Source organism: Calidris pugnax, unplaced genomic scaffold, assembly GCF_001431845.1.
Source record: "Calidris pugnax isolate Ruff unplaced genomic scaffold, ASM143184v1 scaffold107, whole genome shotgun sequence".
Taxonomy (NCBI): Eukaryota; Metazoa; Chordata; class Aves; order Charadriiformes; family Scolopacidae; genus Calidris; species Calidris pugnax.
This window is the reverse complement of record NW_015090901.1, coordinates 2225751-2252718: the sequence shown is the minus strand read 5'-3', so window position 1 is coordinate 2252718 and position 26968 is coordinate 2225751. Positions and strand designations below refer to the sequence as shown.

General features: G+C 51.4%; 3 protein-coding genes across 3 annotated transcripts; 2 read left to right on the top strand and 1 right to left on the bottom strand.

Annotated features, from left to right (window-relative positions):
- The first annotated feature begins 1119 nt into the window (after nucleotides 1-1119).
- LOC106891968 (mas-related G-protein coupled receptor member H-like) lies at nucleotides 1120-3400 on the top strand. Its single transcript, XM_014948815.1, has 2 exons — nucleotides 1120-1743; nucleotides 2218-3400. The coding sequence occupies exon 2, from the start codon at nucleotides 2244-2246 to the stop codon at nucleotides 3225-3227; it is 984 nt and encodes a 327-aa protein (XP_014804301.1). The 5' UTR covers nucleotides 1120-1743; nucleotides 2218-2243; the 3' UTR covers nucleotides 3228-3400.
- Nucleotides 3401-5811: 2411 nt separating this feature from the next.
- On the top strand, nucleotides 5812-7924 carry LOC106891970 (mas-related G-protein coupled receptor member X1-like). The gene is made up of 2 exons (XM_014948816.1): nucleotides 5812-6046; nucleotides 6619-7924. Exon 2 carries the CDS (start codon nucleotides 6657-6659, stop codon nucleotides 7626-7628), a length of 972 nt encoding a protein of 323 aa, XP_014804302.1. The 5' UTR covers nucleotides 5812-6046; nucleotides 6619-6656; the 3' UTR covers nucleotides 7629-7924.
- An 8784-nt stretch (nucleotides 7925-16708) lies between these two features.
- On the bottom strand, nucleotides 16709-18338 carry LOC106891986 (mas-related G-protein coupled receptor member H-like). Its single transcript, XM_014948836.1, has 2 exons — nucleotides 18208-18338; nucleotides 16709-17839 (listed from the first exon to the last, which is right to left on the bottom strand). The coding sequence occupies exon 2, from the start codon at nucleotides 17787-17789 to the stop codon at nucleotides 16812-16814; it is 978 nt and encodes a 325-aa protein (XP_014804322.1). The 5' UTR covers nucleotides 17790-17839; nucleotides 18208-18338; the 3' UTR covers nucleotides 16709-16811.
- Nucleotides 18339-26968: the final 8630 nt, after the last annotated feature.

The window sequence follows — 26968 nt, the reverse complement described above, 5'->3', positions numbered from 1 at the left end:
GGAGCCCCTCTGCTGGGAGGGGGGGCTGAGAGAGTTGGGGGGGTTCAGCCTGGAGAAGGCTCCGGAGAGACCTTCCAGTCCCTCAAGGGGCTCCAGGAAATCTGGGGAGGGATTTTTGGTGAGGGATGGGAACCATAGGAGGAGGGGGAAGGGTTTGACACTGAAAGAGGGGAGATGGAGATGAGATGTGGGGAAGAACTTCTTTGCTGTGAGGGTGGTGAGAGCCTGGCCCAGGTTGCCCAGAGAAGCTGTGGCTGCCCCATCCCTGGAGGGGTTCAAGGCCAGGTTGGAGGGGGCTTGGAGCAACCTGATTAAGTTGAAGATGTCCCTGCTCATCTCAGGTGGGTTGGACTGAATGGCTTTTGAAGATCCCTTCCAACCAGAACCATTCTGTGATTCCACCCCTCTGCCTGCAGCCAGGCAGGATTTAGGATGGAGGAGCAATCAGGACAGCATCCAGGGCTGGATGGCATGACCTCCTGGATGGTTGGATTTTCTTCCCCTTACTCTGGCTGCCTGCAGTGATTTCTCCTGAGCTCTTCATTTAGATTTGCTTGTTCAGCAGATGGGGAAGTGGGACAGACCTCCCTGGCCCCAAAAAGGTTGCCTGGCACAGGGCAAAGGGATGGGGCTGGTGATACCAGAAGTCATAGAATCATAGAATTGCCCAGGCCGGAAGGGACCTCCAAAGGCCATCTAGTCCGACCCCCCCGCAGTCAGCAGGGACACCCCCAACTAGACCAGGTTGCCCAGGGCCTCCTCGAGCCTCTCCTTGAATATCTCCAGGGAAGGGGCCTCAACCACCTCCCTGGGCAACCTGTTCCAGTGCTCCACCACCCTCACAGTGAAGAACCCTCTCCTCATCTCCAGTCTAAATCTGTTCCCCTCCAGCTTGAAGTCTCCTGTCCTGCAGACACCCCTCAGGACAAACAGTCCTCCTCCGAGGTCTCACGCCATGTCCTGCTGTCTCAGCAGGGTGAGACGTGAGGATGGGGCACGGAGCTGCCACCCACCCGCCAGTGGTGTGGTGTCCTGGTGGTGTGTGTCATCCCTGGGATGTGGTGGACGGGGTGCGTCACACCACCCCACTTCCCTCCCGGCGGCTGGGGGTGATGGAGGTGCCCGGTTCAGCTCCTGCGAGTGGGGAAGTGACAGTCAACGGGCACCAAGCATCATCAACGGGGGAGCTGGTGGCTTCTGTGTGACAGCAAAGAGCAGACATTGACACAAATGAGGGGGGACACCAACGGCGACACATCCCAGGGACGGTGCAGCCGGGAGGAGGAGGAGGAAGATGATAACTTGGTGCCCGACGCGATGGTAGGTTTGCAAACAGGAAATGTTTGAAGCAACCAGCAGATCAGTCTACAACGCCCGTCCTGTGAGGGTGACTCTTTGGCAAGCGTTCTTCCGCTGCTCTCAGAAGTGATGACCAAGCCCTGGCACATCCATGAGCCTGCAGTCACCCACCCCTCAGCAGACGCCCAGGAACCGTGGTCCTGGTGTCCATTTGGCCCAGAGCTGAGGAAGAGACAAGGTGCCAGGACCCACAGACAGACCGTTGGAGGAACCTCGTCATGGAGTTACCTTCTTCCCGGTGGCCAGAACTCAACTGAGAGAATTTTGGCGTGGCAGCTTTGTCAAATTCCACGTGCAAGTCTGACGGAGAGGACTGGAGTTGGCAGCTCTGTGATACCAAGGCTGTGCGAGGACTCTGCCCTCACTGGACCTCCCCCACGCCTGGTGAGAAGGGTCTGGGGCTCATCTCCACTCCTGTTCCTGGGGCACGATGCTCTGCTCTTCCTTCATCTTTCCATTCTCCCCACTCACCTTCTCAGTCCTTAAAGGGCAAACGGCTCTGCGTGCCTTTGCTTTCTCCCTCCATTCCTCTTCCAGCTCTCTGTCCATGTCCTGACACCTTGGGCCCAAGCTTTTCCATTCCTATTCCTATTCCTATTCCTATTCCTATTCCTATTCCTATTCCTATTCCTATTCCTATTCCTATTCCTATTCCTCTCCTCTCCTCTCCTCTCCTCTCCTCTCCTTTTTATCTTTTCTCTGCTCAGGTCTCATGTTCTCTGGGTCGCAGATATTGCAGCACATGGAGGAGGGGGTCATCACTGGAGGAGGGGGTCATCACTGAATGACCAGAGGATGTTCACAATCCTGGGGAACTGGGAGTCACTAATTTTGCCTTCATCTCTTGTTTTCCCCCAGGTAAGCACAAGGGAGAAAGGAGGAAGATGGACCGCCATCCCAACAACACAATCCCTGACTGGCATATGGTGTTCCCAGAGCCCACGGAGAGCATGGTCTACAGGGATGGACACAACGGGACCAAGTGCTTGGCTGAACACATCCCTGAAATCATCACCAGCAGCATCACGCTGCTCATCTGCCTCTGTGGGCTGGTGGGGAACGGGGCCATCCTCTGGCTCCTTGGCTTCCACATCCGCAGGACCCCCTTCACCGCCTACCTCCTGAACCTGGCCGTCGCCGATGCCTGCTTCCTCCTCTGCACATCAGCTTTCCTCATAACATACCATATGCCCTGGCTCATCCACGTCCAGACAGAGGTTTTGCAGGTGCTGTTGCTATTTCACTCCATGGCTCTGCTCACCTACAGCACCAGCCTCTACCTCCTCACGGCCATCAGCGTGGAGAGGTGTATCTGTGTCCTCTGGCCGTTCTGGAGCCGATGCCAACGCCCCAAGCTCCTGTCAACTGTCATGTGCAGCCTGTTGTGGGCCCTTGCCTGTGTCCTTGCTGGGCTGGTGTACTTTCTGTGTGACCCCAGTGGCTATAAACGCTGCAAGATGCTTTTTGGAGCCTTCTGCTTTCTCAATTTCTGCATTCTCCCTCCCTTTATGGTTCTTTCCAATGTCATCATCTTCGTCAAGCTCAGGCGTAGCTCTTGGCAACACCACCCGGTGAGGCTGTACACTGTCATCTTCCTCACTGTTCTCTTCTTCATCCTCTTTGGCATCCCACTCAGCGTCCAGATCTTCTTCCACTTTGGCTACATTAATGTTGTCTTTGAGATCTGCCTGTTGCTGGCCTCTTTCAACAGCAGCATCAATCCAGTTATTTACGTCCTGGTTGGGAGCTACAGAAATGGAAATTCCAGGTTCAGGGGATCTGTCAAAGTGGCTCTTCAGAGGGTCTTTGAAGAGCGGGCAGATTCCCAAGAGGTGGGTGAGACCCCTGTGATGGGAATTGCCACCTGAAATGCTGTGGCTACAGACTGGCACCTGGAGAGGGGCAGTCCTGCCTCTGCACCCCTGGCCAGCCCCCAGGGCAGCCCACTCGCCCAGCTGGGCGAGCAGAACCAGCAGTGGATGGTGGCGTGTCCCCCAGGACACATCCACGCGCAATGAGATTTCCCGGGGCAGGGCTTGGTTCCCACCTCAAACTTATTTTTAAGTTATTTTAATAAAAGTGTCTTGGATGTAACTTACTGGTGACTGCGGTTTCTTCCTTTGCGGGCTCCATGGGGTGCTCTTGCTTGCTCTCAAAATTGCAGCTGTGGCAGTCCCCTCACGCTGCCCACTGCTTTACACTGCTGAAATAATGTCCTCCAGAAAGTCCTGCTTCATTTTTTTTTTCTCCAGGGTTAATACAGCCACACTCCTGGGCCCTGATCTGTACCTCGCCTGCTTCCCAGCCTGGAGATGTCGCAACTCCTCCTGCCTCTGCCCTCTTCTGGGACCTTGGTGTCTGGTCTGAAAGCACTGAGCACTCACTACCTTGACCTTCAAAAGCCCCCAGAGCAGAGGAGACGGTGAGGGACAGAAATGACATTTGCAGCTCCTTCTGGCTTGCTGTCCTCCTGTGCCTCAGTCTGACAGAAGAAAGCCATTTCAGTCTGGCTAACCATAGAACATAGACCATAGAATGGTTTGAGTTGGAAGGGACCTTCAAGATCACCTAGTTTCAACCCCCTTGCCACACCTCCCACCAGACCAGGTTGCTCCAAGCCCCCTCCAACCTGCCCTTGAACCCCTTCAGGGATGGGGCAGCCACAGTTTCTCTGGGCAACCTGGGCCAGGCTCTCATGGCCCTCAGGGGGAAGAATTTCCTCCCCACATCTCATCTCCATCTCCCCTCTTTCAGTGTCCAACCCTTCCCCCTCCTCCTATGGCTCCCCTCCCTAATCCAGAGTCCCTCCCCAGCTTTCCTGGAGCCCCTTAAGGGACTAGAAGGGTCTCCAAGGTCTCCCTGGAGCCTTCTCTTCTCCAGGCTGAACCCTCCCAACTCTCTCAGCCTGTTCTCCCAGCAGAGGGGCTCCAGCCCTCCCAGCATCGTCCTCTGGCCCTGCTCCAATAAGCCCATGTCCTTCTGCTGTTGGTGGTCCCAGAGCTGGATGGAGCTGGCAGCACCAGTAAGAAGCCAAACCTTCACCCTGCCATGGGGGTCTATCCGGGGAGGCAGGAAGGGACAGTCAAGTTAGTGCTGCCTGTGACTAGAACTGTGCCAGGCTGGACAGAGGACCGACAGACAGACAGACAGACAGCTACGGGCTGATGGCTGTTGGAAAGCACAATTCTGTGCACCAGGGGGAGAAGCCCGTGGAGCAAACTGCTGGGGCAGACCCAAGAAAAGAGAGAGGAGCAGAAGCTGGGCAGGCTCTGGCAGGCAATAGCTCCAGAAGGCTGAGCTCTGTCTGCCAGATGGTTTTGCTAACTTCCCTGACACACAGAAACAACCACCACCAGGGCCATAATATTTACAGAACGTAGCTTCCTTTGAACACAAGCCTGATCCCCACACAAACAACTAACTGATGGCTGTAGATCTTGTGTTGGAAATCCAAATTTCAGGTGAGGGTGCTCAGGATGTTGCCCGTGAAAGCAGAAGCTGAGGAAACCCAGGTAACTCTTGAATAGCACACGGGTAGAGGGGGCAGTGAGTGTTGTGTTGCACGGCGTTACCCTGGTGTACCTCAATGCTTTCCTTATCATGACCCGTTTGGACATAAAGGGGTTGGCTTGGTGTGGGGATGTGGGATTGGGGACCCAAACACAGTATCAGGGAGAGAGAGAGGTGGCGGGTTTGGTCCTGGGGTCCCCCACGTGGGACGGTTCCCAGCACCAAGGAGCATCCCCTGATGCAACAGGAGCTGGTTGCATTTCACCTCCTGGGTGGGAACCATCTCACTGACCTTCAGCTCTCTAGAAATTACACGGTCCTGTCTGAGAAAACCATCGTAAGCCGCTAGCTGACCGCAAAGGGGGTGTAGAAGACAACTCGGACAAACCCCTTAACTTTCAGATGGCTAAAGCCAAGTGAGCTGCGTTGGTTCACCTCTCCTTAGGAAAAAAAAAAAAGAGTTTTCCTGAAATCCTCCATCATTTCTCTGCCGTCTGGCTGTGCTCTGGGTCACGCACACGTATTATTCAGTGATCTCCTCCACGCACGCCGCAGCGTGCTCTTGGAAAGTGTGTATTTGATGGTCAAATATCGCTGTGAAATTGTGGTATACGAGTAACAAAGGTAGAGCTGGATCAGAAAGGGAAGTTTTGGAGCAAGGCCAAGCTTGCAGCGCAGGGTCCTAACGGTACAGCCCTGGAAGGACAGGAGAAAAGCTCAGCCAGTTCAGAGACACGAATATGTTGGCATTGGTGTTGCTTTAAAACGAAATGAAAGAGGAACCTGACACTGAAATATTCTGCTTTTCTCATAGGCCTAGTTTCTGAGACTCCTTTTTTGTTAGTCATTTCCTGTACAAAGCCAAGAATAGATTACAACCAGAACCCTGATACTGTCAAATGCAGTGAAATAGTTCCTTGTTTGCGAGAACCCTGGAGAACGTGACCTGCTTGGCCAACGCTGAGAGCAGCAGCTTGTGAAAGGGCTGGAGGAAGATCTCAGGCTGGACGCTGCATAGGCTCACCAGGAGCAGGCTTCCGTCCAGTTTTCCAAGTGATAATTCCAGGAAAGCTCATGAAGATGCCGTCACAGGGGTGGCAGCTGGGGAGCACGAAGTGATGTGAGTCTGCAGCGCGTCTGCTCCAGCGAAGTTCTCCAGGCTGCGAGAGGAAAGAAGGTCAGAGTTTTCTAGTTGTTTTCTTTGGTTGCTGTTTTTTTTTCCGCAGCCTAATCAGTGCCTCCCCTAATTGGTTTTGAACTTATCGGTCAATTTGCACCAAATCTGATCGGGGAATAGTGGCCTCTAGGATATTAAGACTTATAAATATCATGGGAAAAGGTGGGTAGGGGAATAATGAAATGAGTGTCCAGCTGAAGGATGCTGGCAGCTTAGTGATATCAACTATAATATTGGAAAGCTGAGAATCCATATCAGATCCACCCCCAAAACCACTTGCTCCATCTCCAAGGACAATCCTTTCATCCTGTTATTTCCCTCCTGTTATTTCTGTCCTGTCCAAAGCCAGGAAGGAGGCATCTCCTTAGCTTTTTTCTCCACCTCTCTACATGCTCTTGTGCCAGGCGTGTCGTGCCCATCTCCCTTCATCCTGTCTTCCATCTCTCCTCTCCCTCTCTCCCCTCTCTGCTCCTCCACATGGAAGCTGGGGGCACGGCTGCAAAGATGTGAGAAGCCTGGTGTGGGGGACAGCAGAGTTGGTAACGTGTCTCTGTTTTATCTCGTCCCTCCAGCTGTGCCAGGAGGAAGGAGAAGCAGCAGAGGTGTCGCAATGGTGCCTGCCATGGAAGGAGCCAGCCCAGCTTGTTGGAGCCAGCCCGGTGGGACAGCACATAACAGGAGCTGGCATCACAGGCTGCTGAGGCAGGAGGACGAGGACTACAACGGGACCGACTGTGAAGGTGACCACTTGAGCAAAGTGTCTGTGACACTGCTCATCTGCCTCTGCGGGCTGGTGGGGAACGGCGCCGTCCTCTGGTTCCTGGGTTCCCATGTCCGCAGGAACCCCACCACCACCTATGTCTTCAACCTGGCCGTTGCTGACTTCACCTTCCTCCTCTCCATCGCTGTTGCCGTTGTGATATTCTACAGCTCAGAGAGCCTTTGTCATAGGCTGGCCTCACGAGATGTGACAACTGCGGTGAACATCACCATCCTCTTCTCCTTCACCGCCAGCGTCTACCTCCTGACAGCCTTCAGTGCCACCACGTCTCTGTCCCTCCTCCCCTCATCCCACTGCCCCTGCCACCACTCCTGGGGCTTCTCAGGGGTCCTGTGTGCCCTGCTCTGGGCCCTCTCCTTCCTGCTCACCCTCACCCTCTACCTCCGCCCTGTGGCACTCATCATCTTCGTCCTGAGCTACCTCTTGTCGGTGCTGACCATGATGGTGTCTGGTCTAACTCTGCTCGCCAGGCTCTTGTGCTCTTCAAGGCAATATCCCCCAAAGATGCTCAGTGTTGTGGTCCTGCTCGGCGTCTACTTCTTCCCCTTCTTCACGGCTGATTTTGGTTACTGGCTCTTGCTAAGGCTGATCGATTTGTCTGTTTTTGTCTTTAACACCTCTCTCCCCTTGGCCTGCGTGAACAGCACCATCAAGCCCGTGATTTACTTCTTGGTTGGGTGCTGTGGAAAGAACTTCACGTTCTCTGTTAGGGTTGCTTTCCAGAGGGCTTTGGAAAACGCATCAGAGCCCCCAAATAGAGGCAAAACTCCCAGAGAAAACACAGTGGGAGCAGTTGTTTAAACCTCTGCTCCCTGGGAGAAGATGCTCCAGGGATGGAAGGATCTCGTGAGCCGGGGTGAGCCAAGGAAGATGACTTTGGTGCGTGTCCAGCTGCAGCTGAATGGAATTAGCTGCGGCACAAGGAACTGTGCTGGGTGGCACGAGAACTTCTGCGGGGGTGGACACTGGACAGGGTGGTGAAATACCCATCGAAACCTTTTGCTTTGAAACCTTTGCTTGGAATCGGTCCTACCCCACAGGTCTGAGCTTCCCCTGTCCCAAAAGTGAACTTGCTCTACCCTAAGAACTATTAAAACAGAGCCGTGGAGGCTCTTCGCTCCTGCTGGTGTGTTTGTGGTGTGTCTGCTTAAGAGCAGAGGGTGGGTGGATAAGAAATCTGGGCACAAAGCCTTGTGTGTACATCACCAGTGGGTTCTGAACCCTGGAAGGCTCTCAGCACGTGTGGGCAGCTCCACTGCCTTGGTGTGGCTCCGCTGACTCCAGGCATCCCAGAGAGATGTCGCTTGCTGACCAGGTCGCTCCCAGAAGGAATGAGGAGGTCTTGGCACTGCCAACAGATGGCTCATCCTGACTATTGCAGGCTCCTACCTTAGGATGAGGTGTGTCATGCCCTAGGGGTACATGTCCTCCTCAGAGACAGAGCAGAGGCTTTAGAATGAGAGGAACTGAGACATTTGTGTGCTCACAGCCCAGAAAGCCCTCCCCATCCTGGGCTGCATCCCCAGCAGAGTGAGATGGGGGGAATCTGCCCCTCTGCTCTGCTCTGGGGAGAACCCCCCCAAGTGCTGCCTCCAGCTCTGGGGCCACCAACAGCAGAAGGACATGGACCTCTTGAAGCTGGGCCAGAGGAGGCCATAATGATGCTGGGAGGGCTGGAGCCCCTCTGCTGGGAGGGGGCACTGAGAGAGTTGGGGGGGTTCAGCCTGGAGAAGACAAGGCTCCGGGGAGACCTTCCAGCCCCTTCCAGTCCCTCAAGGGGCTCCAGGAAACCTGAGGAGGGACTCTGGATCAGGGAGGGGAGCCCTAGGAGGAGGGGGATGGTTTTAAACTGAAAGAGGGGAGACTGAGATGAGATGTGGGGAAGAACTTCTTTGCTGTGAGGGTGGTGAGAGCCTGGCCCAGGTTGCCCAGAGAAGCTGTGGCTGCCCCATGGGGTTCAAGGCCAGGTTGGAGGGGGCTTGGAGCAACCTGGTCTGGTGGGATGTGTCCTTGCCCAGGGCAGTGAGGTGGAACTGGATGATCTTGAAGGTCCCTTCCAACCCAAACCATTCTATGATTCTATGATTTTCTGACAGAGTGGGGTCAGCCTTGCTCTGTTCTCCAGTGACAAGCTCTGCAATGAAGCCCAGTTGCTGTTTATTCAACAGACCTTGGGGTCAGAGTCACCATGTTGGAGTAAGAAAATGATGCCTTAGGTTGGTGACTAGAAAAAGTAGAGGGTTTTGGAGGTTATGGTTAGTCACTGAAAGATATGCAGAGGAACTGCTCAGCTCATCCTGAGAACAACCAGGTTCAGGACAGAGGCAGGGAAGGGCTCCTCTTGATGCTGAAGCTGGGGAACAAAAGGATGGCCCCACTCCCTGCCAGCCCACACAGGCAGATGTGTCAAGTTCCTAATTTCGATAAAATAAAATGACATATTAAAGGGCCCAACATTTGTTTACAGAATCATAGGATGGTTAGAGTTGGAAGGGACCTTGAAGATCATCGAGTTCTGTATTTCAGGCTCTTTTTGGTCATTGGAGACAAAGGTTCGATGAATGGAGTAACTATGAAATCTTTGCTGTGAGCCAAGACAATACAGGAATTGGTATCTCTGGCTTGCCAGGACCACCTGATCTGGTAATCCCCTGTCTTGCTTCATGGCACAGCTCAGAGCCATGTTTGGGGAGTGTTTGGGGAGCTGTGCCAGAGCAGGTTCCTGTCTCAGCCCTTGCAGCTGGCATCTGCCCGCTGGGGCTTTTCTCTGGTATCAGAGAGATGATCTTTGCCACCAGACGTCCTGAGTTGCACTGTTTTATCTCACTCATCACCTTGAAATATTTCCTTCCCAAAATCGGCGCTTTTTCTGGAGACAAAGCCTCCCTCATTGTTCCCTTCCACGTTTGGATATCACAGCCTTGGCTGAAGTCAGGCAAAAGAGGCTGAAGCCCCCTTTGGGCTGCTTTTGTCCCCATGGCCAAAGCTTTTGTGGAGATATTGAAAAGAAAAGCATGTCTTAAGATCTGCTCTTGATTTTCCTGTAGGGAACGACAGGAGCAGGGTTGGAGTAGATTCTCTGACTCTTGCTGGGACATTTACTGTCCTGTCTGGTTCATGAAATTCTGGGTAGGAACGTGAGTGCTGGGAACTCATAATCCCCCAGCGCTATCGAACCCACACTCTTCTCAGAACAATTTAAACCAGGAATGAAACAGTCTGACAAATTCCCACTTAAAGTACAAAATTTCTTCAAAGACAGCTTCCCAGGAAAAGGGTCTGGTGAGAGCTGCCTGTGAAACCAACTTTGGTCAGGCCTCCTTCCCCAGAGATCACAGAGATTTCCTGTGGTCAGGAGACTCCCCTCACAATCTCAGCACACGGGTGACAGCTTCTCCTCACATGTCCCAGGGACGGGGATGTTGCCAGTAAAAATTTGGCAAGTCAGTCCCTTCCTCTTCTCCTGCTGCCCTCCAGTGCCATCCCACCATGCAAGGGGCTTCTGGCTTTCCTGTGTGTTCTGGCCACTGGACCAGGAGACACTCTACATGGTACATGGGGAAATCACCAGGCTGAGAACATGCAACAGCACAAGGGCTTCACCCGCTGCCTCTGATGAAACTGCCCATGTGAGTGGCCTTAGAGATTGTACCTGTGGGTTACATGGGGCTGAAAAAAGGATTTTATCTGCCAGGTTCTTGTCTCACTGAACCTCATCCGTCAGCACCATGAGACAGCTCACTTGTCTCTGTATTTCCTTTGCTTTCCCATTCTCTCTCTTCCTTTTTTCCTCTCTCTCCCTTTCTTCTTCATTTGCTTTCTATCTCTCCATCTCTCTCATTCTCTCTTGCTTTCGTCCTTTTCTTCTGTCTTTCTCGTTCCTTTGCATTCTCCAAACTGTAATTTTACCTTATGCCTTATTCTCTACACCACTCCTCAACCCACCACTCACCAGAAACCCTTGGCTTGACTGCTTTTGCAATCCCTTTTGCCAAGCCCTGCCTTCCTTGGCCAGCAGAGATGGCCAGAGCTCCCCATGGTACAAATGTGTCAGACCTTCCCCTGGCCAGAGATCCCCCCAAACACCACAGAACTCATCAGCTGCTGAGCAAAGGGGCCAGAGTTTATTCGCTGGGGCCAGAGCAATGAGGATCATGGCAAGGGGAAAGCAGGGCGGGCAGAGGGACGGATCCCGGCTGAGCAGTGCAGCGCTGGCTGTGTGCTACGTGTCCCCACGCCTCCGCCTCCTTCTGGCTGTCTGTGAGGGACCGCATCTCCAGGGCTTCTCACCAGCAGTGCCTTATACACTGGTTTACACCGTAGCATCCCCAGGCACGTGGCTCTGCTCCTCGCTTGTCACTTTCTCTTCAAACACTCGTCGTAGGGCGGCTTTCACAGTGCTATGGAACCGGCGTTTCTGGCAGCTCCCCACCAGGAAGTAAATGACTGGGTTGATGCTGCTGTTCAGTGATGCCAGCAGGTAACCAATAAAAATTATAAATAGGGATCCAAACAGGTTATGAAGCAAAATCAATATGATGAGAGGCAGGCCAAAGATGAACATGAACATCACACTGAGGAGGACAGCAACATAGAGCTTTCCTGGGTGTCGTCTCTGTGAGCCACATCGGAGTCTGATGAAGAGGGAAAGGTTGGAAAGGAGTGGGACGAAACAGAAAATGAGAAAATTCACAATACTTAAACGAATTAGTTCGTTTCCACACGTAATAGGATGAGAAAAAATACAACTAATCCAAGCCAAAGCAAGAAATAGTCCAGCGAGAGCCCAGAGCACCCCACACACGATGCCTGATAAGTGCTTTGGGCGGCGAGAGCGGTACCAGACTGGGAACAAAACAGAGAGGCACCTCTCCATGCTCATTGCTGTCAGGAGATACATGCTGGCCAAATACCAATACACAAACACAAGCATCAGGATATTTCTGGACACCATATATGTAGACCAATTAAAACATTCTACTTCTGAAAGAATGTTTAATGTAAGTATCCCAAGAACGAAGAGGAGCAGAGAGAAGTCAGCGATGGCCAGGTTCAGGACATAGACAGTGAAGGGGTTCTTCTTCATGTGGAAGCCCAGGAACCACACAACCACCATATTCCCCGCAAGTCCACACAGGCAAACAACAATAAAAACACCTGAAATTATCACCAGTGTATAATCAGGTCTTATGCACCAATATGGCATATCTAACGCAGTGTAATTATGTCCAGAATCCATGTGGTTTAGTGAGAGATTTGTTGTGTTGGTCTTGACAATGGTGAATGACCCAGCTCCGGATGGCCACCTCCTCCCTCTCCCACCACCTCCTAGGAGAGACCAGGAATCAGAAGGAAATGAGGGGCAGCACATTCCCAGCACTTGCCACCTTTCCCCATGGCCCCACGCCAGCCCCAGGAAGGACCCCATCCCCTGCCGTGTCCAGGACAGGCTCCCATCCCGCCAGTCCTCTTCCTGCATGGGAGGCATCTGTCACAGAGACTTGTTAAAAAATTACATTAGGGAGGGGATAAACTCAAAAGAAATGGTATGCTAACCAAAACTCTTTAAGACTCTCACAAATATAATCAAACAAACAATCAACAGGCTCAAGATGCTCAATGGAGTTAATACTGCACGGCCCACCCAAGAGTCCTTACGCTCTAGGAACCATGACCCAAAATGCGCAATCACTCACCTCTTAAGATGAGGGCTCTCAACTTGCAGGAGGGACCATGGACGGTGCCCCGAGCCACAGGGAGAGCATTCGACTGCAGACTGGCTGCTAAGAGGAGGACTGATTCAATTTGCCTTCTGGTCAGGCTCCATTTATGCCCTCAGCAAATCTTATCTGTGGTCATATTTGGTTATGTTAGTCCTCATTGGTTCGGGGTCTTAACTTCCTGTCTTTCGGCCGCAGTGTTTACGTGACGGTGATCACCTGGCTGACCTGGTAGCCTGACCCCCACCCCACAACTTCCAGGTTTTTAATACATTTTGGTCCTTATCACGGTTGTTTCACCTGCCACAGGATCCAGCCCTTGACCACTGTCACGATTCAACTGCTTTTTTTGGAGCGGTGGTACAGTGTCCTGGTTTGAGGTAAAACAGAACTAATTTCCTGTTCAGTAATTTTACTTTTTGAGCTGGGCCTCTTCGGACTAACTAAACTCTGAAATTAACAGCATATTGTTCAGAAACTGTTCACTCTCATAGTGATAAGACCTGATTATACCAAGGAATGGTAAATTTGTTATTTGCCCCGTTGGAGGGTCGGAAGCGGAAAAGCGTCGAGGGGTCACACCTGTAGGGAGGAACGGATAGGACAGGTGACCCAAAACTGACCAACAGGGTATTCCATCCCATCTGCATCATGCTCAGTATAAAAGCTGAGGGATCAAAGGGTCAACTCTTCTTCCTTCAATGGCTGACGTCCGAGGAGGACCCTGTCTGTTCGTCTGCCTTTGATCCCGATCTGAGCGTTCCTGACTCCAGATCCAGAATCTGGCTCCTGTCCATCATCGAGTCCGGCCTGGGACTTTCTCTGCGTCTGCTGGTGACATGATCATTATCCTGGGAGCTTGATACGGTTTTTTTTATCCCCCTCTTCCTCTCCTCTCTTTTCCTTAGGGGGGGGGAGGGGAGGGGCCATCTGTCGTTCTGGTTGGTCAATTCGGTCAAAACCACGACATACAGTTATCTCTTGCCTCCAAATTTAAAAGGGAACACAGTCTCGGGGAGCTTGATGCTCTCCATGGATCACTGTTTCTTGCTTGTCCTAAGGTTGCGTTGGGACATCCATTACACAAACGGGTTTTCAGGGAGTATCCTCCATGATTGATAGAGATCTCACTATTGCACTCTCAATGCAGCTTATCAAAATAGAAATCCTGATAACCAGAACTGTAAACATTATCAAAGATTGGTGGAGGCTAGTTAGCCGTCCTGACAACTAACTGTCTTCTTCTTCACCTTCTTCATTGCTGATTTTGGTTACTGGCTCTTGCAAAGACTGTGGTGGATAAGACAGCTTGGCACAGCAGGGGAGAATGATTGCTGGGCAAAGCCTTGTGTGTGCATCTCCAGAGGGTGCCAAACTGCGGGAAGAATCTTCTAGGTTGGAAGGGACCTTAAAGATCATCTTGTCCGAATATGTGAAGGCTTCGCATTCAGCTTTCTTACCAGGCAAATTGACACATGTTTAGGATTGCCCCTGGAAGGCATTCCCTGAAATGTATTACTGCAACCTGACTTTTGTCTGCGTATCATGTGGGTGGTCTGCACGCAAGGGTTATTGACTGGAACTGCCTCTGGTGGTTCCTCCCACTTTTCTCCGGGCTGTTGTCGGCGTCGTTGGCTTGAGCAAATGCCATTTCGCCACCATGGCCTGAGGTCCATATCCATTCCTGGTGTGTTTGCTCCTCGTCTAGAAAAACAAGAGGAGTAGGGTTAAAATGAGACAAGGCCAAAAGCCTTGCTCTGCCTGAAGACTCTGTAAAGAACATATTTTCCACATCAAAGAAGATAAAGGGAGAGGGAAGGAAAACAGAGGATTTTTTATGGAGAAAGCCCTGTTGAGGCCATGAGGACTGACTCCCTGCAGCCTGGCACCAGCACTCGCTGGGTAAAAGTGGTAGAGGCAGCATTTTCTCTGCTCCTCTCTGGAGTTGTGACAGAAGTTTCTCCACCCTTTGCCTTAGAGTCATAAAATGGTTAGAGTTGGGAGGGACCTTAAAACTCATTGTGTTCCAACCCCCCCTGCCATGACCAGGGACACCTCTCAACAGACCAGGTTGCTCAAATCCCCGTCCGGCCTGGCCTTGAACACCTCCAGGGATGGGACAGCTACAACTATTCTGGGCTTGTCCCTCAGCCCAGAGTTACATGTCACCAGAGAGGCTGGAATGCAAATTGATCACTTGGCAGAGTACAGGTGCAGAGCCACGATAATTAAACCCATCAAACCACCTGGTAAAACCAAGCAGCTCAGAGCAGTGCTGGCCTGGGATGCATCATCCAGCCGTTGTCGCTTGCAAAAAGCCACGTTCCCCTGGAGCGCAGCCGGAAAGAAGCACCTCCTGTGAAATTCTTGGCACAACCGTGAGCGCCGGGACCGTGCTACTCGTAATCCCCCAGTGCTATCGAACCCACACTTTCCTCAGAACGATTTAACCCAGAAATTAAACAGCATGACAAATTCCCACTTGACGTACAAGAGAATGCTCTTGTTTCTTCTCCAGCTCGACCTGGTGTTGGTTTGTTCGTCGTCCCATCAGCCAGGAGGGCATGGCCAGCTCTGCTGACCAGCTCTTTAGATGGAAGAGCAAGGATGTTCCGGGCAATCCATAACCCTCTCCTGCCATCTAGAGGCATCAGCCTCGCAGATAGTTGTGAAATCACCACCAACTCCGTGCTGGACATGTCCCCGCAGACTTCTGAGCCCCGGGTTTGGGTGAGTAGTAGGATCTGGGTCTCCCACTCCTGCTCCGGGGACTCTGCGCAGCCTCGGAAGAAGAAAGAGGGATTCAGTTGGCTGGGAAGGGGTCTTTGGTGGGGGTGAGTTGCAGCACCTCCACGTTGAGGGAACCAGGGTGAGGAGGGGAGGGGTCCACAAGACCCTGCGGACAAGCCCCAAGGCTGCTTCCCAAGGCAGCAATGGCCTCTACCCCATGCTCAGCCTTTCGCTTCAGCACGGGGGCAACAGAGACCAGTGAGATGCCCACTTGGCACCCGTCACGTACCCATTTTTGCAATCCTTTCTACAATCCTGCCTTGATCAGAAAACAGAGATGGCCACGGGTTCCCAAGCACCAAATATGGCCTGGGACAGGAGGCATCTCCCACGTGGCCACCCCCGGCATCCTACCAGCTGATTCTCCTGGGAACAGTGATGATGCAGGAGCTCCAGCACAAAGATCCTCTGTAGGGCCAGGCTCGCCAGAAGAAAGTGGCCAGGGATGGCTGCTGGGGCCACTTTGCTCTGCTTCTGCTTCCTCTCTTGCACCTGAAGGAGCAGACCTTTGCCCAGAGATTACATCCTCTGATCAAGAGATCCCCCTCAATCTCAGCACATTGGTGACAGCTTCCCCTCACATGTCCCATGGACGGCGATCTTGTCAGTAGGAATCGGCCACATCACCCCCTTCCTCACCACCTACCATACTCCTGTGTCACCCCACCATGTGAGGTGCTTCTGTTCTTCCCTGGGTGCACCTGGCACTGGACCAGAAGACCCTTCACATGGGGAAATCACCAGGGTGAGGACATGCAGCACCATAAGGCCTTCACCCGATGCCTCTGATGGAACTGCCCAGGGAAAGTGGCCTTAGAGATTGCACCTCTGGGTTACATGGGGCTACAAATAGGATTTTATTTACCACATTCTTGTCCCACCAAACCTTATGCATCAGCACCACGAGACAGCTCACTTGTCGCTGTATTTTCTTTGCTTTCCCATTCTCTCTCTTCCTTTTTTGCGTTCTTTCGCCCTTTCTTCATCATTTTGGGTCTCTCTCTCCACCTTTCTCATTCTTTCCCTGTTTCCATCTGTCTTCCTCTTTCTTTTGCATTCTCCAATTTTATCCTCTGCCTTATTCTCTACACCACTCCTCAACCCATCACTCATCAGCACCCCTTGGCTTGACTGCTTTTGCAATCCCTTTTGCTGAGCCCTGCCTTGCTTGGCCAGCAGAGATGGCCAGCAGAGATGGCCAGAGCTCCCCATGGTACAAATGTGTCAGAGCTTCTCCCGGCAAGAGATCCCCCCAAACACCACAGAACTCATCAGCTGCTGAGCAAAGGGGCCAGAGTTTATTCGCTGGGGCCAGAGCAATGAGGATCATGGCAAGGGGAAAGCAGGGCGGGCAGAGGGATGGATCCCGGCTGAGCAGTGCAGCGCTGGCTGTGTGCTACGTGTCCCCACGCCTCCACCTCCTTCTGGCTGTCTGTGAGCGACCACATCTCCAGGGCTTCTCACCAGCAGTATCTTATACAGTGATCTCCACTGCAGTCTCCCCAGACGTCTGTCTACTGTCCTCGCTGATGACTTTGTATTCAAACACTCGTCGTAGGGCGGCTTTCACAGAGCCCTGGAAGTGGCGTTTCCAGAAGCTCCCCACCAGGAAGTAAATGAGTGGGTTGATGCTGCTGTTCAGTGATGCCAGCAGGTAACCAATAAAAAGTGTAGGTATGTGTTTATCAAAATGGAAAATGAAAATCAATATAATGAGAGGAAGGCCAAAGATGAACATGCATATGACACTGAGGAGGACAGCAACATAGAGCTTCCCTGGGTGTCGTCTCTGTGAGCCACATCGGAGTCTGAAGAACATGGTAAGGTTGGAAAGGAGTGGGAGTAAACAGAAAATGAGAAAATTCAGAGGGCTTAAAACATTTAATACTTTCGAACAGCGTCTATCGAAATGGAAGGAACAACTAACTAAAAGCAAAGAAGCAATAATTGCAACGAGAGCCCAGAGCACCCCACACACGATGCCTGATAAGTGCTTTGGGCGGCGAGAGCGGTACCAGACTGGGAACAAAACAGAGAGGCACCTCTCCATGCTCATTGCTGTCAGGAGATACATGCTGGCCAAATACCAAAAGAAAAACAAAACCATTAGCTTATACCTGGACACCACATATGTATACCAATTAAAACATTCTACTGCTGAAAGAATGTTTACTGTAAGTATCCCAAGAACGAAGAGGAGCAGAGAGAAGTCAGCGATGGCCAGGTTCAGGACATAGACAGTGAAGGGGTTCTTCTTCATGTGGAAGCCCAGGAACCACACAACCACCATATTCCCCGCAAGTCCACACAGGCAAACAACAATAAAAACACCTGAAATTATCACCCGTGTATAATCATGTGTTATGCACCAATATTGCATATCTTGCTCAGTGTAGTCATATCCATAATCTGTGTAGTTCGGAGAGAGGTCAGTTGTGCTGGTCTCGACCATGGTGAATGACCCAGCTCCGGATGGCCACCTCCTCCCTCTCCCACCACCTCCTAGGAGAGACCAGGAATCAGAAGGAAATGAGGGGCAGCACATTCCCAGCACTTGCCACCTTTCCCCATGACCCCACGCCAGCCCCAGGAAGGACCCCATCCCCTGCCGTGTCCAGGACAGGCTCCCATCCCGCCAGTCCTCTTCCTGCATGGGAGGCATCTGTCACAGAGACTTGTTAAAAAATTACATTAGGGAGGGGATAAACTCAAAAGAAATGGTATGCTAACCAAAACTCTTTAAGACTCTCACAAATATAATCAAACAAACAATCAACAGGCTCAAGATGCTCAATGGAGTTAATACTGCACGGCCCACCCAAGAGTCCTTACGCTCTAGGAACCATGACCCAAAATGCGCAATCACTCACCTCTTAAGATGAGGGCTCTCAACTTGCAGGAGGGACCATGGACGGTGCCCCGAGCCACAGGGAGAGCATTCGACTGCAGACTGGCTGCTAAGAGGAGGACTGATTCAATTTGCCTCCTGGTCAGGCTCCATATATGCCCTCAGCGAATCTTATCTGTGGTCATATTTGGTTATGTTAGTCCTCATTGGTTCGGGGCCTTAACTTCCTTGTCTTTCGGCCGCAGTGTTTACGTGATGGTGATCACCGGATGGACAGGGTGACCTGACCCCCACCCCACAACTTCCGGGTTTTTGAGAAATGTCTGTCCCTATCGAGACTGTTTCACCTGCCATAGGATCCAGCCCTTGATCACAGTCATGATTAACATCTGGTTTTGGAGCGGTGGTACAGTTATCTCTTGCCTCCAAATTTAAAAGGGAACACAGTCTCGGGGAGCTTGATGCTCTCCATGGATCACTGTTTCTTGCTTGTCCTAAGGTTGCGTTGGGACATCCATTACACAAACGGGTTTTCAGGGAGTATCCTCCATGATTGATAGAGATCTCATTATTGCACTCTCAATGCGGCTTATCAAAACAGAAATCCTGATAACCAGAACTGTAATCATTATCGAAGATTGGTAGAGGCTAGTTAGCTGTCCTGATGAGGAAGACCTCAACATACCAAAAAATTTTCCCAGCTGGTTAGTTCCTAATGCAGCAATGATGGCCTCCGAGTCTCTCACCACCTTCTTCACCCTGTTGACTTGCTCCTTTTTGCTTTTTGCAATCCCTTTTGCTGAGCCCTGCCTTGCTTGGCCAGCAGAGATGGCCAGAGCTCCCCACGGTACAAATGTGTCAGAGCTTCCCCTGCCAAGAGATCCCCCCAAACACCACAGAACTCATCAGCTGCTGAGCAAAGGGGCCAGAGTTTATTCGCTGGGGCCAGAGCAATGAGGATCATGGCAAGGGGAAAGCAGGGCAGGCAGAGGGATGGATCCCGGCTGAGCAGTGCAGCGCTGGCTGTGTGCTACGTGTCCCCACGCCTCCACCTCCTTCTGGCTGTCTGTGAGGGGCCACATCACATGCGGTCTCCACCACTGCAGTGTCCCCAGGCCTATTCCCTCTCCCACCACGCTGCCACCGTCCAAAGCACTTATCAAGTGTTGTGAGCGGGGTGCTCTGGGCTCTTGCTGGGTGTTTTGTTTCCTCACTGTATCTTAGCTTTAACTTCGCTGAAGGCTATGAGACAGCATTTGCAGGTGTAGCCATTGCAATCTCCATTATTTTGTCAGCAATGATGTTTATTTCCAACGTGTTCCTGTTCATCAAACTCTGCTGTGGCTCACAGAGGCGACACCCGGGGAAGCTCTATGTTGCTGTCCTGCTCAACGTGATCTTCTTCTTCGCCCTTGGGATTCCTTTCAGTGTAGACGTTTTCCTCAAACTTCCAAGTTTGCATGAATTATTTCCTGAAAACATACCTCTTCTGCTGGCATTGCTGAACAGCAGCATCAACCCAGTCATTTACTTCCTGGTGGGGAGCTGCCGGAAATGCCGGTTCCAGGGCTCTGTGAAGGTCGCCCTACGACGAGTGTTTGAAGAGAAAGTGGTGAGCGAGGAGGAGAGCTGTGCACCTGAGGACACTATGGTGGAGACCACTGTATAAGACACTGCTGGTGAGAAGCCCTGGAGATGTGGCCCCTCGCAGACAGCCAGAAGGATATGGAAAGGTGATTTTTTGTTCTATCATACTAACTAAACTTAGCAAATTTCAGGTTAAATACATTTAGGGAACAGTTCCTCTGAGCTCAACTTGATGCCGCTCTTCAGTGAGGTGACACGTCCACCTTCTTTCTGCAGGAGATGTCTCCTAACTGCAGTCTTTGGTTTACTCTTCAGAGGCTCTCTATTGCACAACAAATCCTCTGACCCTCTTGGGTTACTCCTGAGAGGGGAGTAGATTTTAAAAAAATATTGCTGCTCTGCTGTTTACAGAAAGAAAAACTCTGGGTACAACATGTGGTGGGTTTGATACATGCCCTGAGAAGAACATGAGGCAGGAAGGCAGTGATAAGAATATCAGTCTCTCCTAACTGATACTGCTCTGTGTATGTTTTAGGCGCTAATGAGAAGGAGAAGATGGAGAAACATCAACGGCAAAACTAAACAAATTACTCCACACAACATCTGATGATAGGCTCTTGTGTTGGTGGCCTCAACGCTGGACCAGAGAGTGGAATTACTGACGCCAAAATGCCAATTCCCCTCAGGGTGATGGACGACTGCTGTTACACGTAACTCAGTAGCGCTGTTGATTTCAGTTTTCAAAAGCAATGAGAAGCATCCGATTGCACTCGCCAGCATGTGCATGTGGAAGAGGAAGCATGTGCCCAGACGTGCAAACAAGCACCAAGAAGGCTGGATCGGAGGGGAAGGCTGGAAACCTCCTCCTTTCAGGGATAACAAAGAAAAGAGGAATGGGAGGACAGAAATCAGCCCAAACAGCAAAATGGCGATGGTACCTAAGTTATCTCTTGCCTCCAAATTTAAAAGGGAACACAGTCTCGGGGAGCTTGATGCTCTCCATGGATCACTGTTTCTTGCTTGTCCTAAGGTTGCGTTGGGACATCCATTACACAAACGGGTTTTCAGGGAGTATCCTCCATGATTGATAGAGATCTCATTATTGCACTCTCAATGCGGCTTATCAAAACAGAAATCCTGATAACCAGAACTGTAATCATTATCGAAGATTGGTAGAGGCTAGTTAGCTGTCCTGATGAGGAAGACCTCAACATACCAAAAAATTTTCCCAGCTGGTTAGTTCCTAATGCAGCAATGATGGCCTCCGAGTCTCTCACCACCTTCTTCACCCTGTTGACTTGCTCCTTTTTGCTTTTTGCAATCCCTTTTGCTGAGCCCTGCCTTGCTTGGCCAGCAGAGATGGCCAGAGCTCCCCACGGTACAAATGTGTCAGAGCTTCCCCTGCCAAGAGATCCCCCCAAACACCACAGAACTCATCAGCTGCTGAGCAAAGGGGCCAGAGTTTATTCGCTGGGGCCAGAGCAATGAGGATCATGGCAAGGGGAAAGCAGGGCAGGCAGAGGGATGGATCCCGGCTGAGCAGTGCAGCGCTGGCTGTGTGCTACGTGTCCCCACGCCTCCACCTCCTTCTGGCTGTCTGTGAGGGGCCACATCACATGCGGTCTCCACCACTGCAGTGTCCCCAGGCCTATTCCCTCTCCCACCACGCTGCCACCGTCCAAAGCACTTATCAAGTGTTGTGAGCGGGGTGCTCTGGGCTCTTGCTGGGTGTTTTGTTTCCTCACTGTATCTTAGCTTTAACTTCGCTGAAGGCTATGAGACAGCATTTGCAGGTGTAGCCATTGCAATCTCCATTATTTTGTCAGCAATGATGTTTATTTCCAACGTGTTCCTGTTCATCAAACTCTGCTGTGGCTCACAGAGGCGACACCCGGGGAAGCTCTATGTTGCTGTCCTGCTCAACGTGATCTTCTTCTTCGCCCTTGGGATTCCTTTCAGTGTAGACGTTTTCCTCAAACTTCCAAGTTTGCATGAATTATTTCCTGAAAACATACCTCTTCTGCTGGCATTGCTGAACAGCAGCATCAACCCAGTCATTTACTTCCTGGTGGGGAGCTGCCGGAAATGCCGGTTCCAGGGCTCTGTGAAGGTCGCCCTACGACGAGTGTTTGAAGAGAAAGTGGTGAGCGAGGAGGAGAGCTGTGCACCTGAGGACACTATGGTGGAGACCACTGTATAAGACACTGCTGGTGAGAAGCCCTGGAGATGTGGCCCCTCGCAGACAGCCAGAAGGATATGGAAAGGTGATTTTTTGTTCTATCATACTAACTAAACTTAGCAAATTTCAGGTTAAATACATTTAGGGAACAGTTCCTCTGAGCTCAACTTGATGCCGCTCTTCAGTGAGGTGACACGTCCACCTTCTTTCTGCAGGAGATGTCTCCTAACTGCAGTCTTTGGTTTACTCTTCAGAGGCTCTCTATTGCACAACAAATCCTCTGACCCTCTTGGGTTACTCCTGAGAGGGGAGTAGATTTTAAAAAAATATTGCTGCTCTGCTGTTTACAGAAAGAAAAACTCTGGGTACAACATGTGGTGGGTTTGATACATGCCCTGAGAAGAACATGAGGCAGGAAGGCAGTGATAAGAATATCAGTCTCTCCTAACTGATACTGCTCTGTGTATGTTTTAGGCGCTAATGAGAAGGAGAAGATGGAGAAACATCAACGGCAAAACTAAACAAATTACTCCACACAACATCTGATGATAGGCTCTTGTGTTGGTGGCCTCAACGCTGGACCAGAGAGTGGAATTACTGACGCCAAAATGCCAATTCCCCTCAGGGTGATGGACGACTGCTGTTACACGTAACTCAGTAGCGCTGTTGATTTCAGTTTTCAAAAGCAATGAGAAGCATCCGATTGCACTCGCCAGCATGTGCATGTGGAAGAGGAAGCATGTGCCCAGACGTGCAAACAAGCACCAAGAAGGCTGGATCGGAGGGGAAGGCTGGAAACCTCCTCCTTTCAGGGATAACAAAGAAAAGAGGAATGGGAGGACAGAAATCAGCCCAAACAGCAAAATGGCGATGGTACCTAACAACAGCGACACAGTGTCCTGGTTTGAGTGACACAAGACTAATTTCTTTTTCAGTAATTTTACTTTGCAGTGAAGTCTCCTCAAACCGTAACACAAGGCCTAACTGGAATCTTGGCCATGCCCAGAGGGTTCTGGCGCGCCTCAGGTAAATGTGTGGGGTAGGAAAGTAGGAAGAGGGGAGTGAAAGGATTAACAACCATATATCAATGACAATGTGTGAAAAGCAGCTCCAGAAAATGGCTGTGCCTTCCTTCCAGCCCCCTACCTCAGAAGTTTCTCCAGTTTAGAGCCTCGTCTCCTCCGGCCTCTCCTGACAGAGCTTCCAGCCGAAGGCCTGCGGGCGGCGGGAGGAATGGCTGCTAGACCCTGCGTGTGTCCCACGGGCGAGGGACACCACAGGGAACCCCCAAAGACTCCGAGGTAGGAAGAATGAAGTCTTTGTGAACGTGCACGGGGTGTCTGGGCACAGCTGCCGGGCCTGTGGGCCACAGGGGCCTCTGTGAGGGGAGCTGAGGGGCTGCCCCGCCCGGGGCACGGCCGGTTCTAGCCGGTTCCAGCCGGTTCCAGCCGGTTCCAGCCGGTTCCACGAAGGCTGCAGCCCCTCAGGGGAGTGTGTGGGCCCGCCGCTGAGAAAACGAGTTTGGGAAGGGGCAGAGGACAGCGGAGAGGCAGAAAAAGAGTGAGAAACAGCAGGGAGAGAAGGGAGGGCAGGGGAGGGGAGGAGGCCGGGGGCCTGCTCGGCAGCCATGGAGGAACCTGTGCTGGGGCAGATGGGTGTTACCTGAGGGGAAGGGCGGCCGGAGGAGGCCGTAGGGCCAAACAGCCCACAAATACAGTGCAAAAAAGCCAACTGTGAAAGTACGTGATTCACAAGACCGGCTGTCTCTCGCACGCCTTCCATCATAGCATGAATCACTGAACAGGGAGGGGTTTGCTGTGTTGGTCTCCTGCATTGTGAATGACCCTGACATGAATCCTTGCCTCTCCCTTCCTCTCCTCCCGCCATCCTCCACTGTTGTCCCACCATTTGAGGGGCTTCTGGCTTTCCCCGTGTGCACCTGATGCTGGACCAGGAGACCCTCCCCATGGGGAAATCACCAGGGTGAGGACAAGCAACAGCACAAGGGCTTCACCCAGTGCCTCTGACAAAACTGCTCAGGTGAGTGGCCTTAGAGATGTGCCTGTGGGTTACATGGGACTGCAAACAGGATTTTATCTGCCAGATTCTTGTCTCACCAAATCTCATTCTTCAGCACCGCCAGACAGCTCACTTGTCCCTGTATTTCTTTTGCTCTCCCATCCTCTCTCTTGCTTTTTTTTTTCCTTCCTCTCCTCCTTTCTCATTTTCTGTATCTCATTTTCTCTCTTTATTTCCCCTTTTGCTTCTCTCTTTCCCATTCTTTTGCTTTCTTCAAACTGTAATTTTACCCTATGTCTTCCTTTCTACAGAACTAGTCCCTTAGTAACCCACAAGGATCTTTTGGGTTGCCCATTTACGATCCTTTTTGCAGACCCCTGCCTTCCTTGGCCAGCAGAGATGGCCAGAGCTCCCCAAGGTACGAATGTGTCAGAGCTTCCCCAGGCCAAAGATCCCCCCAAACACCACAGAACTCATCAGCTGCTGAGCAAAGGGGCCAGAGTTTATTCGCTGTGTCCAGAGCAATGAGGATCATGGCAAGGGGAAAGCAGGGCGGGCAGAGGGATGGATCCCGGCTGAGCAGTGCAGCGCTGGCTGTGTGCTACGTGTCCCCACGCCTCCACCTCCTTCTGGCTGTCTGCGAGGGGCCGCATCTCCAGGGCTTCTCACCAGCAGTGTCTTATACACTGGTTTCCACCGTAGCATCCCCAGGCACGTGGCTCTGCTCCTCGCTTGTCACTTTCTCTTCAAACACTCGTCGTAGGGCGGCTTTCATGGAGCTCTGGAACCGGCGTTTCCGGCAGCTCCCCACCAGGAAGTAAATGACTGGGTTGATGCTGCTGTTCAGTGATGCCAGCAGGTAACCAATATAAATTATACATAGGGATTTAACTAGGTTATGGAGCAAAATCAATATGATGAGAGGAAGGCCAAAGATGAACATGAACATCACACTGAGGAGGAGAGCAACATAGAGCTTTCCTGGGTGTCGTCTCTGTGAGCCACAACGGACTCTGATGAAGAGGGAAAGGTTGGAAAGGAGTGGGAGTAAACAGAAAATGAGAAAATTTACAATATTTAAACCCATATTTACAATTTCGCACTTGGTATAATTAAATAAAATACAAGTAATCGAAGCCAAAGCAAGAAATAGTCCAGTGACAGCCCAGAGCACCCCACACACGATGCCTGATAAGTGCTTTGGGCGATGACACCGATACCAGACTGGGCACAAAACAGAGAGGCACCTCTCCATGCTCATTGCTGTCAGGAGATACATGCTGACGAAATACCAAAAGAAAAACACAAGCTTCAGGATAGTACTGAGCCACTCATATTCATGCCTGTTACAACATTTTACTGCTGAAAGAATGTTTACTGTAAGTATCCCAAGAACGAAGAGGAGCAGAGAGAAGTCAGCAATGGCCAGGTTCAGGACATAGACAGTGAAGCGGTTCTTCTTCATGTGGAAGCCCAGGAACCACACAACCACCATATTCCCCGCAAGTCCACACAGGCAAACAACAATAAAAACACCTGAAATTATCACCAGTGTATAATCACATGTTTTGCACCCATCGTGCATATCTTGCTCAGTGCAATTATGTCCAGAATCCATGTGGTACAGTGAGAGATTTGTTGTGTTGGTCTCGACCATGGTGAATGACCCAGCTCCGGATGGCCACCTCCTCCCTCTCCCACCGCCTCCTAGGAGAGACCAGGAATCAGAAGGAAATGAGGGGCAGCACATTCCCAGCACTTGCCACCTTTCCCCATGGCCCCACGCCAGCCCCAGGAAGGACCCCATCCCCTGCCGTGTCCAGGACAGGCTCCCATCCCGCCAGTCCTCTTCCTGCATGGGAGGCATCTGTCACAGAGACTTGTTAAAAAATTACATTAGGGAGGGGATAAACTCAAAAGAAATGGTATGCTAACCAAAACTCTTTAAGACTCTCACAAATATAATCAAACAAACAATCAACAGGCTCAAGATGCTCAATGGAGTTAATACTGCACGGCCCACCCAAGAGTCCTTACGCTCTAGGAACCATGACCCAAAATGCGCAATCACTCACCTCTTAAGATGAGGGCTCTCAACTTGCAGGAGGGACCATGGACGGTGCCCCGAGCCACAGGGAGAGCATTCGACTGCAGACTGGCTGCTAAGAGGAGGACTGATTCAATTTGCCTCCTGGTCAGGCTCCATATATGCCCTCAGCGAATCTTATCTGTGGTCATATTTGGATATGTTAGTCCTCATTGGTTCGGGGCCTTAACTTCCTTGTCTTTCGGCCGCAGTGTTTACGTGATGGTGATCACCGGGTGGACAGGGTGACCTGACCCCCACCCCACAACTTCCGGGTTTTTGAGAAATGTCTGTCCCTATCGAGACTGTTTCACCTGCCATAGGATCCAGCCCTTGATCACAGTCATGATTAACATCTGGTTTTGGAGCGGTGGTACAGTTATCTCTTGCCTCCAAATTTAAAAGGGAACACAGTCTTGGGGAGCTTGATGCTCTCCATGGATCACTGTTTCTTGCTTGTCCTAAGGTTGCGTTGGGACATCCATTACACAAACGGGTTTTCAGGGAGTATCCTCCATGATTGATAGAGATCTCACTATTGCACTCTCAATGCAGCTTATCAAAACAGAAATCCTGATAACCAGAACGGTAATCATTATTGAAGATTGGTAGAGGCTAGTTAGCCGTCCTGATGAGGAAGACCTCAACATACCAAAAAATTTTCCCAGCTGGTTAGTTCCTAATGCAGCAATGATGGCCTCCGAGTCTCTCACCACCTTCTTCACCCTGTTGACTTGCTCCTTTTTGCTTTTTGCAATCCCTTTTGCTGAGCCCTGCCTTGCTTGGCCAGCAGAGATGGCCAGAGCTCCCCACGGTACAAATGTGTCAGACCTTCCCCTGCCAAGAGATCCCCCCAAACACCACAGAACTCATCAGCTGCTGAGCAAAGGGGCCAGAGTTTATTCGCTGGGG

Bases quoted from the DNA above. Each gene is read 5' to 3' on its own strand.
- LOC106891968 (XM_014948815.1), top strand. From the start codon at position 2,244: ATGGACCGCCATCCCAACAACACAATCCCTGACTGGCATATGGTGTTC.
- LOC106891970 (XM_014948816.1), top strand. From the start codon at position 6,657: ATGGTGCCTGCCATGGAAGGAGCCAGCCCAGCTTGTTGGAGCCAGCCC.
- LOC106891986 (XM_014948836.1), bottom strand. From the start codon at position 17,789: ATGGTCGAGACCAGCACAACTGACCTCTCTCCGAACTACACAGATTAT.